General features: G+C 35.1%; 2 protein-coding genes across 6 annotated transcripts; both read left to right on the top strand.

Annotated features, from left to right (window-relative positions):
• The first annotated feature begins 1,938 nt into the window (after positions 1 to 1,938).
• LOC109005266 (topless-related protein 3-like) lies at positions 1,939 to 15,909 on the top strand. The gene is made up of 25 exons (XM_035693235.1): positions 1,939 to 2,355; positions 4,805 to 4,984; positions 5,084 to 5,197; positions 6,440 to 6,598; positions 7,100 to 7,274; positions 7,396 to 7,525; positions 9,494 to 9,609; positions 9,734 to 9,869; positions 9,968 to 10,077; positions 10,305 to 10,374; positions 10,448 to 10,521; positions 10,600 to 10,695; positions 10,772 to 10,864; positions 11,962 to 12,089; positions 12,191 to 12,425; positions 12,509 to 12,676; positions 12,772 to 12,858; positions 13,265 to 13,420; positions 13,509 to 13,619; positions 13,738 to 13,917; positions 13,991 to 14,119; positions 14,210 to 14,305; positions 14,931 to 15,113; positions 15,194 to 15,369; positions 15,504 to 15,909. The coding sequence occupies exons 1-25, from the start codon at positions 2,276 to 2,278 to the stop codon at positions 15,715 to 15,717; spliced, it is 3,396 nt and encodes a 1,131-aa protein (XP_035549128.1). The 5' UTR covers positions 1,939 to 2,275; the 3' UTR covers positions 15,718 to 15,909.
• Positions 15,910 to 16,585: 676 nt separating this feature from the next.
• On the top strand, positions 16,586 to 20,296 carry LOC109005269 (single-stranded DNA-binding protein, mitochondrial-like). 5 transcript variants are annotated; one of them, XR_001998445.2, is made up of 7 exons: positions 16,589 to 16,774; positions 17,579 to 17,763; positions 18,312 to 18,520; positions 18,595 to 18,695; positions 19,054 to 19,113; positions 19,247 to 19,317; positions 19,902 to 20,296. XR_001998445.2 is itself a non-coding variant. In XM_018984110.2 (6 exons), coding segments are annotated over exons 2-6 (564 nt in total). In that variant the 5' UTR covers positions 16,586 to 16,774; positions 17,579 to 17,584; the 3' UTR covers positions 19,249 to 19,431. The 5 variants fall into 5 exon arrangements, 4 of the variants coding, with proteins under 4 accessions (XP_018839655.2, XP_018839654.1, XP_035548983.1 ...); XM_018984110.2 differs by lacking the exon at positions 19,902 to 20,296 and having other exon boundaries at positions 16,586 to 16,774; positions 18,299 to 18,520; positions 19,247 to 19,431; XM_018984109.2 differs by lacking the exon at positions 19,902 to 20,296 and having other exon boundaries at positions 19,247 to 19,429.
• The last annotated feature ends 903 nt before the right edge of the window (positions 20,297 to 21,199 follow it).

Genomic DNA, 21,199 nt, shown 5'->3' with positions numbered 1-21,199 from the left:
TCAAAACTTTATTACACATGAGACCCACAACTTTTTTTTTAACTTAAAATATCTTTATACGTGAGATCCATAATCTTTTTTAATTTTTCATAAAAAGTACTAAACTCATCTTAATATCTAAATATATTTTAAACTCAGTTTAGATGAATCACACACAACTCCTTACATTATTCAACTCACTAGTATTTATAAATAACTCAACTCAGCTGAACTAAACTCAACATCCAAACGTAACCTTAAGGTTTAATAGGTCTGTTTAGATAGTGAAATGAGATGAAATGAGATGGTTTTAGATTAAAATTAAAAGTTGAATAAAATATTATTAAAATATTATTTTTTAATATTATTATTATTTTAAGATTTGAAAAAATTAAATTGTTTATTATATTTTATGTATAAATTTAAAAAAATTATAACGATAAAATGAGATAAAATAAAATAAAATAAAACCATTTCTATATCTAAATATACCTAACTTCAACAGCTCGCAAGTCATAAATAACATCATGAGTGTTAAACTTACTACCAAACTTCGTGAGGTTGTTTTTTTTTTTTTTTCTTCTTAATTTAAATCCATCGTCATATTAATTGAGATGATAAAACTCAAAGATGAATCATAAATATTATTTTAATTTTATCATTTTTAATTACATCATTTCAATTATATATATTTAAATAATATTAAATATAATCTTAATATATATAAATCTTGGGTCACATTGTTTTTGAAAAAATAAGACAAGTAAAGAAAAATTATATTTATAATTATAAAATGCATAAATTGCATAAACTCATTATTTTTTTAAAAAAGTAAATAAATATAAAACTTATATGATAATTTCTTTTTCAAAAATAGATCATCATCGCACTTTTCTTAAAAATATACAATAATTATATAACATATGATTGTATATAATATTATTTTTTTCTTTTTCGTTTCCTACTAATATAATCCGATTTATTTTCTTTTTGAGTATCTTTCTACGAGAAAATCACAAGTGTGTGAATGAGATTGCGAAGAATTTTAAAAAAAGTAATGATATTCTTACACTTCATTTATTATTATTTTATTATTTAATTAATTTTTTTTTATTTTACTATTTAAATTTGGACTAAAAATCTTAAAACATAACCTTATTGTATATTAAATATATTTTTAATTAAATTACATGATTACATTATATGATGGAATTTATTTTTTTATATATTATGCAAGAAGATATGTTCTGGAGTTTTTAATTCAAATTCAAACATCAAAATGGAAAAAAAATTCTGAATAATAAAAAGTGTAAGCTATCAATATCTATTTAAAAAAGATATATATACAATATATTTACTGCATAATAATATTATAAAATAAAAATATTTTTATAAAATAATATTATTTTTATAAGATATATCTCTCATTTAAAAATAATTATGTAAATTATTCTAAAAAATATTGTATATAAATATTTTTCTTTAGAAAAAGAGAAAAATAAAGAAAATGATAAGATTAATTCTCATTTATTATTAATTTTTTTTTTAAATTTAAATTTATTTAATGATTAAAAAAAGTGATTATTAATAAAATTATATATATTTTAATGATTAAAAATATTAAAAAAATAATAAAATAATAAAAAATTTGAAATATAGCGTGAGGGTAAAGAGGAGTAAACCGGTTGGAAGGTATCGTTACCCAGCTGAAAACAAAGGCGAAAGCGACAGTTGGAAAAGAAAGTGGTGCGGGGTGGGGCCCAGAAAGTGTACGAATTACGACACGACTGGACTTGGGTTGCGAATATTCACTAGATTTGAATTCGTGGTTACGAATCCGCCACTGTCTCTTGCTCCCTTATCACTAAAGCAATATAAGTAGTTCAACTTATCAGATATGGACAGTGACTTATCGCTGATAGGTCAGTAGACAGAGATAGGAGTCAGGACCCCTGTACAAACGCATCGAAGATAGCGTGACCGAGTCCCTTCTTCTTCCTTTTCCTTTTTTCTCTCCGTCTGTCTGGCTCCTCTTATCCGCAGCCTCTGAAACCCTAGTACCCTCGTAATTCCTGCTGTGGAAACCTTGGAACGAGCATAATTTTCGAAGACTCTGAGGTTGTTTGAGCATTTGTGATTTTGGATTGGAACTGGAAGTGTTGTGATTTGGGTTTGGTTTCGTGTGTCATTTCTGTGGGAATTTGGAGTCCTGTCTCGTGGGGAGCTTTTTGTGGTGGTTTGGGTTTTTGAGGTCTGGGATTCTGGGTTTTGTTTCGTGGGGTTCTGAGTGGGTAGGATGTCTTCTTTGAGCAGGGAGTTGGTGTTTCTTATACTCCAATTCCTTGAGGAGGAGAAGTTCAAGGAGGCTGTGCACAGGTGTCTCTCTCTCTCTCTCTCTCTCTCTCTCTCTCTCTCTCTCTCTCTCTCGGTGTTTGTTTATGCAAATACGCGTTTATGTACGTACTGTTTTATGTATTTATGTGCTAGTGCGTGTCTGGGTTTGGAGCAAAATGGAGGGAGATGAAAGAAAGAGAAATGAAAGTTTCCCAATCTGAGCTTTGTTTGTATATTTAGTTATCTATATTGGCTTTTGTAAAAGTGAAGGAAAATGTGATTTTGAAGCTTGTATATATGTCTCTTCACAGTTTTATGTACTGTACTTGGTGACTATAGGTGAACTGCATTTCTGTATTGATTTCGCCTAAGGGGTATTTTTGTATTTGCTTCTATCTGGTTCTTGGCTATAGAGAATGGAATTCGATGCTGTACTAACCTTTTTCGAAGTTCAAAATCAGGCTGGGTTTGATTTTTGAAGGGAAAAGGGAAGCAAAGAAAAGGAGGGACACTTTTGTGTTAGGTTGATTTGTTTTACTAAAAACAATAATTTCAGTTTAATTGAGTGATATAATTGGAAGTTTCGTAATGGTTCAATGGAAGTTCAAACTACATTTGAGTTTATACTCTTAAAAGGAAAGGATCGGCCAATGTTACTATTAGGATCCCTTAGAATTATTAGAAATTTCTTACTTACAAAAAAAAAAAAAAAAAAGAATTATTAGAAATTTCAAGAATTTCTTCCTCCCAGGAAATTTGGGATTTTATTCACCATCTCCTAATATTTAATTCGAGATATTACAATCTCTTCCCCCCTAAATCCTTGACGTCGTTGTCAATCCATTTCATTGTAAGTGGCACAATTCAAGTCCCACACTATTGTTAAGGATTAGCTTTGATACAATTTGGAATAACCTTAGGAATACCCAAACTACATCTGGACTTTATACTTCACAAGACTAGTCAACGTTTCAAGTTGGAGCTCCTTGGAATTTTTATATATCATAAGAACTTCTTCCTTTTAGGCAATGTGGGTTCTCATGCACCACCCTCTTATACTTATTCTGGGATGTTACAATCTGCTTCTTTTAAATCCTTGACATCTTTGTTGGCCATTATGTTAGAGTTGACACAACTCAAGTCCCACTATTATGACCGGGAGTAGTTCTGATACCACTTATAAAGACCCTAGTATAGAATATGCCTCTATGCTTAAACTAAAAAATGACTAGTCAATGTCACAATTAGAACTCTTTTTATTAATCTTAAGAACCTTTTCATTTCAGGTAGTGTGGGATCCAATCCACCCACTAGGGGTGAGCACCGACTTAGTTGGAGTTCAAATCCGAACTCTAACTCTGACTTTTAGGAGTGGAGTCGGATTTGAGATTTTTTTGGATTTTTTTTAGCTTCATATTTAGCCCATTTCGTGGACTTTCAAATTTTAATTTTTCCAAGAATTAAAAACTAAAACTAAATCATTCACTGCTGATTTACTTCTATACTAATATCTAACTTATTTTTATACTAGACTTATAGCACTATAGTTCTAATTACATGTTATCATACTATAGTATTACGTATTATTTCTAGCATCTAATTGCATGTTATATACTTTAATAAATTAGTATTATGCGATATTAACTTATTTTACTAGACTTATTTTAATACTAGTATCTAACTTATTTATATACTTGATTATGTATGGTTGTAACATTATGGTGTTTACATATACTAAACTATTATTAGTCTATTTTCTTTATGGTATAAATATATTATTTTATAATAATTAGCTCATACTAGTATATTATTGAATTTAACTATATATGCCATAGTTATAATATTATATAACTATAACTATACTACTGTATATGATAAATATATAAATAAATACATATTTTTATAATATATGAACAATATCGGAGTCGGAGTCGGAGTCGGTCTAGCTACACCACCGACTCCAACTCCGACTGAAAATTAAAAAAGAATCCGACTCCAACTCCGACTCCGACTCCGACTCTGACTCCGTTTTGTTGGAGTTGGAGTGGAGACAAATTCGTACTAAAATTTTTGGATTTTTGCTCAACTGGTCAGCCCTACCACCAACCTCCTATGATTAGTTTGAGGTATTGCACGTTTTGTCTTATTTGGTTTTGACATTGCAAATTTTTAATACTGGGTCCGGCAAGACTAGGTCCCCCAACTCTTTTTTACTTGGCTTTTGGCAATGCAAATTTTGGGAATGAAAGCAAAACATGTAAATTTGTATATGAAGAAGAAATAGAAAGAAAAATCTCCGCTTAACAATGCCATTTAAATTTGTTAGATGGACTGAGTGAAGGATTTGTTGATTTGGGTTTAGATACTGATATCTTAAACTTCATTTTTTTTCCTTTTCACATTCTTTCCTTTAAAAAAAAGAGTAACTTTTTGACTTTGTAATAATGTGATGGGCTGCTTTTGCTTGATAAGAAAATGTTGGTTTTTGTAGACTTGAGAAAGATTCTGGGTTTTTCTTCAACATGAAGTACTTTGAGGAGAAAGTTCAGTCTGGTGAGTGGGAAGAAGTAGAAAAGTACTTATCAGGATTTACAAAAGTTGATGATAACAGATACTCCATGAAGATATTCTTTGAAATCAGGAAGCAGAAGTATCTTGAAGCACTTGATCGGTATATATTTGATCAATATTTGTTGATATCTTCTAATTCGATGTCTTTTCTCAGAAAGTATTATTTTATCATCTCTTTGTGCATTATATTATATTATAGGCAAGACAAAGCAAAGGCTGTTGAAATATTAGTGAATGATTTGAAAGTGTTCTCAACATTCAATGAAGAATTGTACAAAGAAATCACTCAGCTTTTAATTCTTGGAAATTTCAGGTAATTTCTCACACCTTTATGGTAAAAAAATTTATTTGTCTTTGTAATATTGATCAACTACTTCCATTTATGACCTGTATTATTAATGGAAAAGAAATAGGAAAGAAAGCAATGTTGAGCTTTGTTGTTATTTTTTTAATATTCAGAATTGAAATAAAGAAATATTTGGTTAATTGAACTGTGTTAAACAAGTTGGCCTAGTGGAGGTGAATATTTGGTTTTGTAAAAACAAAGGCAACATATGAGACAAAATTCTAACCTCATTGTTTTACTTTTCCCACGTTTTTTCATAAACTTAATGAAGCATCAACTCTTTGTTTCATGTAATGCAAGAAGCACTTGGTGTATCGATGCCATGGTTATAATTGCAATCTAGGACAACGGATATAACTAATAATGATACAGAGTGCCTGAGAAATGACAAGCGTGCATGTTGGTGTTGGGCTTAGTGTTGTTGAAAGCGCTTGGCCCAAAGCGCAAACTTCAAGTGCGCACCCAATTTTTTTTAACTAATGCATAATTCCAAAATATTCTAGAATACAAAAATAAAGATGGCAATATCTATGGACTCAATTTGTTAAGTATTATGCAATACGGCTATCAAGTGATCAAGTAATTATAATTAATTATCGAAAAAATAAAAAATAAAATAAAATATAATCATAGTATGTTATACAATTCTCGTGTGTGTATCAATTTCGACTATAGTTTTTTTAGTGAGCTTAAAGCAGCAGAAAGCACTTTTGTAAATGCGCTACTTTTGGCAAGTGAAGTGCTTTGGCCTTGGCACTTTGCGCTTTGCACTTAAGCGCGGTTTTACCTACACTCCTATTTTCCAGGTTGTAGGACCAGATTGAGAAGCCTGCAAAAGATTCTATGGTGACCTAAATCTATATTTTGTACTGAATAATTTGTTGGTGAATAATAACGTTATCACTAAAAATAACAGATGGTTGGAGAAAAGAAACGGACATTTACTGATTACCCACCAATTTCAGGTCATGGCTTTATGCTCAAACACAAGAGATGTCTTACCCTGCATACCCCCCCCCCCCCCCCCCAAAAAAAAGAAAAGAAAAGAAAGCAAAATGAAAAATCAAAGAACTAGAGTTCTGAGGAGTTCAGAAACCATGATGATTGTGCTGCTTGCATTATTTTCAGTTAATGAAACAAACTCAAAGACTTTATATTATCTGTTAAAACTTGATTCCCCCCCCCAATTTTGTGGGTTTGAATTACCAGGGAAAATGAGCAGCTGTCCAAGTATGGAGATACCAAAACAGCTCGTAGCATAATGTTGATTGAGCTCAAAAAACTCATAGAAGCAAATCCCCTCTTTCGTGATAAGCTTGTTTTCCCCACTCTGAAGTCATCAAGACTGCGGACTCTTATTAACCAAAGGTATGGCTGGTTTAGAACGGGGAGACAAGCAAGTTGAGGTTCACAATTCTCTTTAGTTTGCTGTTATACCATGTTTTTGTGTTCTGTGTGTTCTGTGTGAATCATTTATGCCCAAGAAGCTGCCTACTTGTTTCCTGTTCTTATTTAAGTTTACTTTTCTTGGTAGGGATAACTTGTAGTAGTCTGTCATCTTTTAACATAAGCTCAGCCTGATTTTGCTTTTGTTCCTATTCATTAGGAATTGGTGAATTTTCTGTAGCTGTTATCATAATACTTGTACTAATCATACGTTTTTGCAATGAAAGTCTCTTCTTAAAACCAGTAGATCTGTATTCACGTTCTTTGTCTATTTCATATCATGCAATAAATAGGAATTGGAGGGGGGGGATATGGAGGATGATAATTGCTTTTTGCTTTAAGTTATCGTATATGTAGGCCTATTGATTCTGATTTTGTGCTTAGTAATGTTTGCTTGATATCTGATGACTGCTTTATGTGTAGTTTGAACTGGCAGCATCAGCTATGCAAGAACCCAAGGCCAAACCCGGATATTAAAACCTTATTCACAGACCATAATTGTACACCTCCAAATGGTCCTCTTGCACCAACACCTGTCAATCTCCCAGTTGCAGCAGTTGCTAAGCCTGCTGCTTATACCCCACTTGGAGCTCATGGTGTATGATATTAAGCATCTCAGAAGATTTGATATGTTTTTTTTCCCTTTTCTGTATATCACATACTAAGGATAAAATACTACTTCTGTTGACTAGTTGATTTTTTTCCTTTAATGTGTGCAGCCCTTTCCACCGACAGCCGCAGCTGCAAATGCTAATGTTTTAGCAGGTTGGATGGCCAATGCCTCCGCTTCTTCATCTGTCCAAGCAGCTGTTGTTACTGCATCATCCATACCTGTTCCACAGAATCAAGGTTATAACTTCATTGAGTTGAAATGTGCATTTAAGTGCTTCATAGTTTGAATCTGAAGAACACGCAACTTCTACCAAGTTGTGCCGATAACATTTATCTTCTGATTCAAATTTGTCCTCATGATTGTCAAAAATTTTTTTTTTTGATAAGTAAAATAAGACTTTATTAAATCACCAAAGTAACATGATACAAAGAAAATGCCCTGTTTATGTAGGCATGTTGGAAACTAGGAATTCATGAAGGTCCATGCCATTTAAGTCTACAGCAATGGCCCAAGTACAAAGAGTTCTAAAAAATAACAATTTTAGCTCCTCCACAGATCTCTCTTTGTCTTCAAAAGTCCTCTCATTTCGTTTCTGCCATAGACACCACATAATACAAATAGGGATCATCTTCCACACTGCTTTAATCTGTCTCACCCCATGGATAGAATTCCAGCAAGCCAATACATCCAAAACTGTTTCCGGCATCACCCACGCCATATCCATCCTTTTAAACACCTCGTCCCAAATAGCCTTAGCTATCTCACAGTGTAAAAGTAAATGATTTACCGACTCACCCCCGCTTTTACACATACAACACCAATCTGCAATAATTATCCTTATCTTTCTTAGATTATCCGTAGTGAGGATCTTACCCAAAGACGCTGTCCACACAAAGAAAGAGGCTTTGAGAGGAGCCTTATGACGCCAAAGCTTTCTCCAAGGAAACTGTATCTCTGGCTCTTGTGTGAGAACCTTATAGAAAGAGCGAGCTGAGAAAACCCCTTTCCGCTTTCTCCAAGGAAACTATATCTCTGGCTCTTGTGTGAGAACCTTATAGAAAGAGCGAGCTGAGAAAACCCCTTTCCCTGCAGGATGCCACCACAACTCATCTTCCTGCTGAATGTTCGGTCGAACAGAATATAAGAGGCTATAAAATTCTACAAAACTTTCCATCTCCCAATCCTGTGCCGCCCGATTGAAATTGATGTTCCAGTGAATGTTTCTACATGAGACTGAGACTTCCATAACCTCCGCCACTGTGGCATCTTTGTTACTTGCAATCAAGAAAAGAGACGGAAACAGATCTAGTAGAACACTGGTACTACACCATGCATCCTTCCAAAATCTGATCTTGACACTTGTCCCCAAATGCAATCTAGTGTATCGCTGGAAAACCTCCCATCCTCTTCTAATGTATTTCCATAACCCCTTACCCGCTGTTCCTCTAACTTCTCTGGTACACCACCCCTCCCCTAGATCACCATATTTGCTTTCAATCACAGTCTTCCATAAGGCCTCTGGTTCCTTGGTATATCTCCACAACCATTTGCCTAGTAAAGCCCGATTAAAAACTCTCAAATTTCTGACACCCAAACCGCCATTGGAGATAGGCCGACATACCATCTCCCATTTAACTAAGTGGAATTTAAACTCATCTCCCAAGCCCCCCCACAGAAAGTCTCTGTAACTTCTCAAGTCTACCCGCCACACTTGCCGGTACAGGGAATAAGGATAAAAAGTAGGTGGGAAGGTTGAAAAGTGTACTTTTGATTAAAGTAGTCCGACCCCCTTTCGAAATCTCTTTTTTAGAAATCTCTTCCTTTTTTCCCTTTTGTGGGGAAATAAAAAAGTAGGAAAGGGTGTAAGAGTATGGATGAAGAGGTGCTGGATATCACAGACAGTAGTTTGTAATTTCTGGTCACATGTTGACTATATTGAGGAAGTGGTTTTTTTATACCACTTTTAAGTTTTACTCCCAAAACTATGTGATTTTGGTGGCTCCTGGAAAATTTTGGTGTGACGTTTCACTCTGCTTTAGCTGGTGATAGTGGTATTTAATTCTTTATGCAACCTAGAGGATTGAACCTGATATGAGTTGAATGATGAGTTCTCAAATTGATTCTTGCTTATTTAATTCTATCACTAGATGAGCATGCGTGGCATAATCTTCTTCTTCTTCTTTTTTTATTTTTAATGTAAACAGTTTCAATCTTGAAACATCCTAGAACACCTCCAGGAACACCTGGAATGGTGGACTATCAGAGTAATGATCATGAACAATTAATGAAACGACTGCTTCCTGCTCAATCTGTTGAAGAGGTACCATTGAAAGTATTTTCTTTCCTGTCTGTGTTGGAATATTTCATCTTGCCTCTTGTATCTTTGCTACTGAACTGTATTTACTGGCTAATCTTGGTATATCTTTCCTGTGCTTCAATTTCAGGTCACATATCCAACCCAGCGACAGCAAGCTCATTGGTCACTGGAGGATCTGCCCAGAACAGTAGCCATGACCATTCACCAAGGATCCACTGTCACAAGCATGGATTTTCATCCTTCTCGTCACACATTACTTCTTGGTATAGCTTCATCTTTATAGCCAATATTGCAGTTAAATGGTAGCTGTGTTCATACCAATTTTTTTTATTTTTTCTTACTTGTAGTGTCTGTTGAACAGTTGGTTCTAGTAATGGTGAAATTACTCTCTGGGAACTCATGTTGCGTGAGAGGTTGGTTTCAAAGCCATTCAAGATATGGGATCCGCCAACCTGCTCATTGGCATTTCAGGTTTCTAGCCTCATCCTTTTGTGATAGCTTGTGTATTATACATTGTCTTAGTATTTATTTCTTGTTCTCCTCCTTTGAGAAGTTAATATAATCTAAAATTCAAGAAAATGTAATACGAAACTATGCTGGTGTTCTGGCAACTTTATTTGGTTTTGTTCTAATTCTTGTCATATGATGCTTGAGAATATGAATTCATGTTGGATTCTTACATTTTAGAATTTGTACAGGCTTCCTTTGCCAAAGATGCGTCAATATCTGTCAGCCGAGTTACATGGAGTCCAGATGAGAAATTTGTGGGTATGTGCAAAAATGGTTGACCAAACATTTTTAAGTTGCTAGTCTGTGTATTTTATTAGTATTCTTGCTGCAGGAGTTGCATTTACCAGGCATTTGATTCACTTGTATGCTTATCCCGCATCAAAAGATCTTTGCCAAAATATAGAGGTCAGGTGATGTTGTTTCTGCTTTATTATCAAGGAAAATTTGTAAGCGTAGCTTGACTCATGTTCCTCCTCATTTCAGATTGATGCCCATGCTGGAGGTGTGAATGACTTGGCTTTTGCTCTTCCAAATAAACAACTATGTCTTGTGTCCTGTGGGGATGATAAGCTGATTAAGGTGAGAACTATTCTCATCATATGTTGGGATTTGTGAAAAAAATCTCCACATTTTCTAAATGGAAGAAGTGGAACAGGTGTGGGATTTGACAGGAAGAAAGCTATTCAACTTTGAAGGTCATGAGGCTCCAGTATATTCTGTCTGTCCTCATCACAAGGAGAACATTCAGGTATGTTAGAAAAAGGAGAAAGCTTCATGGTTTGCCAACCTACGTATTTAATAATCATCAATATTTGATTAAAATCTGAGGAATCTTTCAATCCCATTCAGTGCTTTCTTACCACCAAAATACCTGTACTTTGCAAGAACCTGTTTTTAACTGATGACTGAGGCTGATGAAGCATTCTTGAGGTAAATTAAGAGCACGTTTTGATTAAAAAATTGAATCTTTTTATTAATTAGTCCACAATAGTCATGATAATATCTGATTATGACTACCTTTATGGTTTCACCCAATAATTGTATCTTCTAGCCCATAGTTGATGCTTCTAAATCAATTGATCGGTGTATCAAGTAGGGTCATATCCGTTGAGCACAACTATCAAAATTTAATATGTACCTTATCTATTTGATACTCTTAATGGATCTCAATGAAAACCACCACAATGATGGCTCTCTTTGCAGCCACCACCTTCATGACACAACTGCCTCCACTGCTACCATGCACCTCAATCACACTATCACATGTAACCCCTTACCACTGCAATTCTACCACCCTGTAACTACAGTCAAGTTGACCCTCTGCTGAAGTCACAACAATGGATCAATTCATTCAACAAGATCCGTTCGGATCAGACCAGGATGAATGGGATTGGTTTGACCTCTCACTCGGATGTCAGACTCCCACCAAGCATAATTTTTTATGCATCTGTCAGGGTGGGGTAGGATTTGCATTTAATTTTTATGGTATAACACCCCCTCCCCCCGACCCTAACACTTTCTGTTATGCTGTTCTACGTCAGTGACACAGGCACTAAAAGTTGTACTGTGGTGACAAACCAACCTTTTCAGATAGCACTCTGCTGCCACCCTTCTGTCTCAAGCTTTACCACAGCATTTATTAGACTACAATTACCCTGTCATCTCCATTATTCTGCTTCTTTACCTTTCCCTGACAATGCCCATTCTTTAGTGCCCCATCCCACCTCTAATACCACCTTGCTTATCATGATACCTTCAATGCATAAATCAAATATGTGGCATCATATGTTAGAATTCTCTATGAAGAAAATGCTCTTGTCATTAAGGTTGCACTCGTGAATGCAGTTTATATTTTCAACTGCTGTTGATGGAAAAATAAAGGCCTGGCTGTATGATCACGTGGGTTCTAGAGTTGACTATGATGCTCCTGGACACGGGTGTACTACAATGCTTTATAGTGCTGATGGAAGCAGGTAAGATTTACCAAATTTATGATTCAGAGTGAAAAATGGGAGATTGTAATTGTATATCTCTTATTTCTGCATTAAATTTGTCTTCTCAAAAATCATGGCAGGCTGTTCTCTTGTGGCACAAGTAAAGATGGGGATTCTTATCTAGTTGAATGGAATGAAAGTGAAGGAGCAATAAAGCGAACTTATAGTGGGTTTAAAAAGAAATCAGTGGGTGTTGTGCAGTTTGACACAACACAGAACCACTTTTTGGCTGCTGGTGAAGATAGCCAGATTAAGTTTTGGGATATGGATGATACCACTGTTCTCACCAGCATGGATGCAGAGGGTGGACTTTCGGTCAGTGTTACATGGTTAATTTCTCTCTCAGACCTCTCTGCTTTATAAATGGTGCCTTTACATCTTTATTTCCATTGTTTCAGAGTCTTCCTCGCTTGAGGTTCAATAAAGAAGGGAATCTCCTTGGAGTTACTACAGCAGACAATGGATTCAAGATACTTGCAAATGCTGTTGGTCTCAGATATTTTAGAGCAATTGAGGCCCCGTCGTTTGAAGCATTGAGGTCACCCATTGAATCTGCTGCAGCTAAGGTTGAGATCATATCTTTTATTTTAGTTAATGGTTTCTTAAAGAATATTTCCTTCATAAGATCTGTTGGGATCTCATTTTTGTTTCTATTCATTAGGTACCTGGTTCTTCTGTTGTCACAAATGTAAATTCAGTCAATTGTAAAGTAGAAATGAGCTCCCCTATCAGGCCTTCTCCAATTCTTGTATGCTACTTGAACCCTATAACTTGAAATATAAGTTTACTAGAATTATACACGAGAGTTGCGGCTGCAATCATGTATGTAGGTTCACTTGCGTTCAAAATATCATAAATAGGCAGAGGAACTATTATGTATGTAGGTTCCATATTACATGTTAAAACTTGTTTTGGGTTGCATGTAATGGGTCTGCCTTTCTAAACTCTTGCTTTCATGTGAGGGGGACATGCTCCTCAGCATGCAATATAATACTTGGTGAAAGGGTTAAGAATGGGGTGCTGAGCTGTTTAAGATTTTCTTTATGATAATGATATTGCGTTTGATTGTTGGGAAAAGCTTTTTTTACTACTAATTCTTTCTTGGTAATTGAGGCACTGTCGGAGTGTTGATTAGCTTGACCTTTTCTGTTAAGAATGGAGCTGATCCCATGAGTAGAAGCATGGAGAAGCCAAGAATTGTTGCGGAGGATGTAACCGATAGAAGTAAAACCTGGCAGTTGTCTGAAATTAGTGATGCTGTCCAGTGCCGATTAGTTACCATGCCCGACAGCAATGATTCTTCCAGCAAGGTGTGTTAAAAAAATCTTTCAATTAAATATTTTTTCATTATAAAATGTATCTACATGAAGGTGCCTCAAGTGTTTCATTTATAATTAGGTTGTTCGACTTTTATATACAAATTCTGGTGTTGGGGTTTTGGCACTTGGGTCTAATGGTGTTCAGAAGCTGTGGAAGTGGACACGCAACGAGCAAAATCCAAGTGGAAAGGTAATATTAGTTTGGAGCAAGTTCACTTCTACTTATATATATAAAAATATTTTGCAAATTTGTATGAGATTTTGTTTTCTTGGAGGAAGAGATTTCTGATGTTTGTGGGTGTTTAAAGGCCACTGCCAGTGTCGTTCCACAGCATTGGCAACCAAACAGTGGCCTTCTTATGAGTAATGATGTCTCAGGTGTCAACCTTGATGAAGCAGTTCCATGCATAGCCCTATCAAAGAATGACTCATATGTAATGTCAGCCTGTGGTGGAAAGGTTTCATTATTTAACATGATGACATTCAAGGTATGTCTATTTATACATGTCTTGCAAAGTTTGTCCAAAAAAATGGTTGATGATGATTTGCTCTTGTTTATAGGTAATGACCACATTCATGCCACCACCCCCTGCTTCTACCTTTCTAGCATTTCACCCCCAGGATAATAACATCATAGCTATTGGAATGGAGGATTCAACTATCCATATATATAATGTTAGAGTGGATGAGGTAATTTTTCCTGGAATTACTCATCCCCCCACCCCCTGGGGTGGTTTGTATTGCTCTCTTAATATGACATGATTTGTTTGTTGTTTTTAGGTCAAATCAAAATTGAAGGGTCACCAAAAGAGGATTACTGGCTTAGCTTTTTCAACAAATCTTAATATACTGGTTTCTTCAGGTGCTGATGCTCAAGTGAGTTGCTTTTGTGATTCTTTTTTAAGAAGTTTTTAAAATTTCATTAAGAGCACAAGGGGTGCAACCCATTACACCGGATTAGAAAGGAGGAAAACAAAAACTAGAGGAGCCATAGCTACTTTGAGTTGACATCCTAACACAAAAGTGTTTTTTGCACTAAGGAATTAAGCTCCTCCACTGTCTTCTCAGAATCTTCTAAGTTTCATGCATTTTGTTCCATCCATACGCACTGTATCATCATACCTAAAGGAACAAGCTTCCAATTTTCCACGCTGCAGTTGTCCATCATATACATCCTTCCCAATGCAGTTGTCCATACTGAATGCCACTTGCAAACTGTGCTCGTTCCTCCAAACACCTTACCATGAAAAAAAAAAGCATTTGCAGGGCATAATTCATGATAAGAAGTGCTGCCGTGAACCTCATTTTAGATGGAATCTAGCTTATCTTATCTTCGCCTACACCTCCCATTCCGGTAGAGTACAATAGATTGAAGATGATGAAAATGACTCCAATTCCCAATACTGCTTGATTCGCATCCTCCCCAAAACATAAACATTTTACGCTGTCAGTCACTTATTTGAAGATGCTGATTGCAGTGAGTGGTAACTGTTTTATGCAGCTTTGTGTGTGGAGCATTGACACGTGGGAAAGGATGAAGTCCATTACAATCCAAATACCTTCTGGAAAGGCACCTGCTGGCGACACCCGAGTGCAGTTCCACTCTGACCAAATCCGCTTGCTAGTAGTCCATGAGACACAGCTAGCTATATATGATGTATCCAAGATGGACCGCACTCGGCAGGTGGGAAGTTTATTGAAATGTTTGTAAATGATATCTGATGGCAAAATTGGTATAAAATCTTATTTGTTGTTCCATTGCAGTGGGTCCCACAAGATGCACTTCCTGCACCCATTTCTTCTGCTGCATACTCGTACAATAGTCAACTGGTTTATGCCACCTTTTGCGATGGTAACATTGGGGTTTATGACGCTGATAGCCTGAGACTAAGATGTCGTATAGCCCCAACAGTCTACTTATCCCAGGCAGCTTTAAACGGGTAAGTTAGGGGTGCATATATATATATATGGGTTGGTACATATACTTTTAGAGGTGAAAAGGGGTTGTCTAACTATTTTCCTAGTTAATATTGTTGTATGCAGTGTTTTTAATGTTTGTTGCACTAATTTGTAGCCAATCTTCGTACCCCCTTGTTGTTGCTGCGCATCCTCTGGATTCCAACCAATTTGCCATTGGATTGAGTGATGGGTCTGTAAAGGTGATAGAACCAATTGAATCAGAGGGGAAGTGGGGCACAACTCCACCTATGGACAATGGGGTACCCAATGGTAGGACAGGATCATCATCAACAACAAGCAACCACACACCTGATCAGGCACAAAGATGAGATTCCTTGTATTTTACTAGTTAAGTTCCTCCCATCTGTATCTTATCAGCCTAGGTATTTAGGTTTTTATTCTCCCATTTGTTCCTTGTCAATGGGAAGCTTTGGACATAAAAGTGTTAATGGTTAGATGTATATATGTTTCTGATATACGTAATTTGTTGTAGTCAACTCATAAAATGAATTGCTCTTTGTAATCTCTATGTTCCTTAAAACAGTTGTAATGCCCAATGTATTTATTCTTCTTTGATCATTTGATAAATGAATTTAGTGATTTTATTCACTTCTGGATTGATTTAGGAAAAGTTAAAAAAAAAAAAAAAAAAAATGGGGGGTGAGAAAATGAATTAATTTGTGTACATCTATTCTGAGTATTAATAAATATGCTTTCCAAATTATTATTATTGATAATAGTGATCAAATCTAGGAAATAAATTGATAAGATTGGGAATCCAATGAGGTTTTTTTGCAAAGTATAAAACCTAAATTTGAAATACTATATTACGTTTTTCTTATTCGTTATTTTTAGGACTAGAATGATCAATGACTAGATAGATTTCCATTAGAAAAAAAATTAAAAAAAAAAAACAAGTTAGTCATTGATTAGGCTCAAGAATAGCTTATCTTTATAAATAAAATAAATAGATAAATGATATTTATAGTCATGAAATGTACAAGTATCGCGTACTTTTTTGAAAAAAAAAGAATAAAAATGAGATTCACATAAAAAAAAATTAAATTTTTAATAATAAATTTTATTTTTTTTAAAAGAAATTTTCTAAAAAAGTGGACGGTACTTGCACGATTCTCTTTCTAGATCCATATGAGTGGTCCTCTGGATCTCAGGACCATAAGCGCAATACAACGGGCCATCCATGACCCGGACACGCGCCCTGCCTCCTCTAAAACCCTCCTCTCCCCCCCCCACCCTCATTATACTCTCTCCTCTCTAGCCTTATGCTTCTCACTGAGCTCTTCGTTGCCGAAATGAGTTCACTCGCCGTGCGATTCGCGAAGTTTCTGAGACTCTCTAATTCTACTACACCCGCTTCTTCTCTCGGTTCTCTCTCTCTCTAAAAGCTCATTTGTATATCGATGTTTGTTTGTATATCGTAGATATGAAAACTTGTATATGGTTTTTGTTTTAGTCATTTTTTAATTTTTGAAATGCATATTTAATTAAAAGCATAGAGGCTGTACAACCCATTTACACTGAACTGTGTAAAAGATACACCAAACTAGATTAAAAGGAAATAGGCGAATAATCCTTGAATTCTAATAGGTTGGAGAACTGGGAGCTGTTATGAGCAGCTATCCAAGCTTAGATATTGTTGAGTACTATGTATTTTTATTTTTGTTTCTATGCCAAAAATTTCACATAACATGTTCAAAACGTGTGTTTCGAAAATGTTATGTGAACTTGTTTTTGAAGACTATGTGGACTTGGATGGATTCTCTTGTTAATTAGCCGACTAAAATTTGGAATTGATGTAATTTTAACTACGTTTTCTTTCTGGGTTAGTTCAATTTTCTTTTTGGGTTACTTCTTTTATAGTATTGGGCATGGTCATCATGTTTGATCTTAGAGGATTTTCCACAAGTACTTAATAGGCATAAAGTACTTCATAGTATTTGGGGACTTCTTATTTATTTAGTAATTTTACTAAGATCAATGGGTAATGAAGTGATAATTGGAGATGGGCATGTTGGGAGGACATTATATTTGTATACTGGTTTTTTCTATGGTTTTAGCTGTTGGTGTGCAATGAAGCTCAGATCCAGGTTACTCAACTATGTCATTTGATTGTGACAACGATGAGCGAAAAAGGTAGACATTGTATACTGATTTTTTCTATGGTTTTAGTGGTTAATGTTCAAAGAAGCTCAAAGTCGTGTTACTCAACTGCGTCATTCGATAGTGACAATGAAGATCAAAAGAAAAATGATGTGGAAGAGGATTTTGATAACTTTCTTGGTGGCAAGGCAGAGGAGCTACAACCCCAAGGTGTGGATCCAAGAAGGGGTCCGGATTTTCGTGGTGTCTACAAGGTAATTAATTTCAATTTTCAGTTGAATAATATATATATAATGTACTTCTTTGGAAATTGACTGACTCTATGGCATTTTACTTACTGTTTTAACAGTGAATTTATAATGTCATATTGGAAACTGTTGAATAATTATAAAAAAACAATTGAATAATTTTATTCGTGGACTCAAAGGATGTTGTGATGAATATTGGGCTTCTTAAACTTGATTGGTAGTGATACATAAGGCATGAAGAATGATTTTGTTTTTCTGGGTCATTGAAAAGATGTCTTTATGATTTTCTTTTTTGGGTTTCTAAGAAAATTTAGGGAAAGGCTAGACATTGAATATTGTGAAACTTCATTTATCTAGAAAATGTCATTTTACACATTTGAGTTATTAGGACACCGAAAATACATGTCTCATTAGATTCAATATTTATTTTACTTTTCCTTGTGATTTAATTGTCGCAAGAAAAAAATCCTCTTGCTTGAAAGTGGATTCGGCTTCTGCTCGTGAGTGCTTTATCCAGTGAATAATTTGACCCATCTTGTAGTGCTTTTATACAGGCAATTATATGTGGAAAAGTTGGGCAAGCCCCTGTGCAGAAGATCCTAAGAAAGGGCCGATCGGTAACCATCTTCACAGTTGGGACAGGGGGCATGTTTGACCAAAGAATTGTAGGAGCAAAAGACTTGCCAAAACCTGCTCAGTGGCATCGAATTGCTGTGCATAATGAAGCCCTTGGAGCTTATGCAGTACAACAACTTGTTAAAAAGTACGGATCATTCTTTTGAGAAAACTGGGTTTAGCATTTGATGTCTCTATCTAATGCTGGAAGGTTTAATGCAGCTCTTCTGTTTATGTTGAGGGTGACATTGAAACGAGAGTTTACAACGACCGCATCAATGGTGAAGTTAAAAATATCCCAGAGATATGTGTTCGTCAAAATGGTATGTTATACTTTATGTAATTTTTTCCCTCTCTCAGTAGGCTTCTAGAAGAGACGGTGTTACTGTTCTCAGTTCTCTTCAGTGCAATTTGATGTCTCTTGTGCCCCTTTATATACTTATGCATCCATTATCCTTTGGTTTATCCATATCTTCTTCTCTCCAAAGAAGCTGGTGTATAAAGAGAATTGATTTACCTCAAATGTTGTAGAATCTTTGAAGTGCATCACTGGTCAATATGTTGGATAGATAATATAGAAAGGACACAGAGATGTTTCAGTGTCTCATATGGGTATGAAGTGTTGAGGCAGCCATACTAAGATGGTGAAAAACAACCTTAAGTTCACTTTTAACCTTGCAGGGAAAATTCGGCTTCTAAAGACCAGAGAAAGTCTCAGCAGTATTTCTTTTGACGATCTTTGTAAGCTTCCTTGTTTTTGTCTTAATATTCAATTCTTGAAATAGTCCTCTAGTATATACTGTTGAACTTACACAATTATGAGAACACTGGGAAATAAACATCCTATTAATCATTTCATCTTTGTTTCTGGCAGGAGAAGGATTGTTTTAGCCTAGCGTCAAATGGCACTTCTGAAAAAAGCTTGCAGTTGAAGCCTCTAACTTGGTAATATCCTGTTAAGTTAGCCTGACCCTAACCAGACTCTGTTCAGAGATGCCACCATTTTATGCCTTTCTTTCCCTTTGAGAAAATAAAAGGTTTTTTTTTTTTTTTTGGGGGGGGGGGGGGGGGGGGGTTTGGGGGTGTAAATGTATGATTTATGGAAAAATACAATTGATGGAATCTGCTTTGAACTCATGAGATTGATGTTCACTATATCTTTTTTTTTTTAAGTATGTTCACTATATCTTCTGAAACATATTCTTCTCTTCTTTTGGTACCATTGTTGAAACGTAACATAGCCGTTCCATTTTTTGAAAATTTCAATTTGGTATATTTAAGTGATGTCGTGACTAGTGATAATTGCATGTGTTTGCTATGAGGTAAACAAAGTTGGGAGTGTAAATTCTTGTTCAAAGTTAATAGAAACCTCGTGGGCTTGGAAAGAAACACAGTTCTTCACACACACACATGCATACATATACATACATGTGCATTCTGGTCAGTTCATCTTACTTGTCAATTCTACTTGAGATATCATGTACGCGTTTGGATTCTCAGATATTCTTAGGCATTTCTTCTTTTGCCAGCTTGTTCGATATTGGATGTATTCCATAGGCTCTACCAGTTCATCAGCCACATTCTTGATGGTTGTTCTTGGAAAGTACAACTGCACAAGAGCCAGAAGAAATGGAGACACTTGTAAAATGGCCCATTTTGTAATTTATTCTTGAACAATGATTTTGTTCTTTCCTTGTTAACCTTCCCCGCCTATATTGGAAGAACCAACAGAAGGTGGGAGATAGGGTGAGCAATTTTAAATTATCTGAAAAACTAGGAAGATCAACAAAACACATTCTGATGGATCGTTTAGGATATATAAGAGCAATAGTAGTCAACTAGCCATCTTTCATTTTTTTTAGACAAATTTTAGCTTAGTTGTCATTCAAAATATCATATGGTGAGCTAACCAATGTTTCAGGGATTTTTAGGCCTTCTTTGGCAACAAGTATTTTCAAATTCTTTTAACATTTCTTAACTTTTCTCATAACTTCGTTCTTAAACATTACTCAAATGTAAAAACTTTTCTATTTCAAGTTTTCAACTTTTTATCTAATAATTGTCTAAGAGTAATGATACCCTTACAACCGACTACTACTCCTTTACTACCCTTGGCTGGCCATTCTTCTGTTTCTGTTACTTTATTGTACACCTAACAAGCTCCAATCTGCTATATGGAACAAACATAACGACAACTTATTCAAGAAAAACAAGAACTTCTTATGGCCAACAAACCATGTATTACGTAAGGACATTATCATACTCTGTTTTTTTTTTTTTTTTGTGTGTAATACTTGATTGGAAAATGGAAATATTTATTAAAATGAAAACCAGATCGGGCGGTGGTGCAGTATCCCAACTTTTTCTAGCAAGATGAATGGAAAGTAGGCAATTTTTATAAAGGAAGAATGACTATAAATATTTAACTGGAATAGAGATAGATTTAGAAAGTTTGTTAATTATAGGGTGCTTTTAAACAGTGGTTAGCTAAACCAAAAAATATATGAATTTTTAAACAGATTTTAGATAAAAAAAAAGAAAAAAAAAGAAAAAAGAAAAAAAAAGAAGCTATTTCACTACTAATGCTCAGATGTTTTGCTTCTTATATCGTAGGGAATACACAAATCGATAGTTTGATATTACACACACACACTAAAAAGAACTATGTTGAAAGAATATATGCTCCATGATTCACAGTTTCAACACCTTCCAATAGTGATGTACATGATGGCTGGATTGAGCCTCAAAGAACCTATAATGGTTACTCATTTCTATATCTGGTTATTATATAACACAGTCTCCCTCCCATCATCAGGTCTACTCTACC

The sequence above is a fragment of the Juglans regia genome, chromosome 8 (assembly GCF_001411555.2).
Source record: "Juglans regia cultivar Chandler chromosome 8, Walnut 2.0, whole genome shotgun sequence".
NCBI classification, from domain to species: domain Eukaryota; kingdom Viridiplantae; phylum Streptophyta; class Magnoliopsida; order Fagales; family Juglandaceae; genus Juglans; species Juglans regia.
This window is presented reverse-complemented; position numbering and strand designations above follow the sequence as displayed.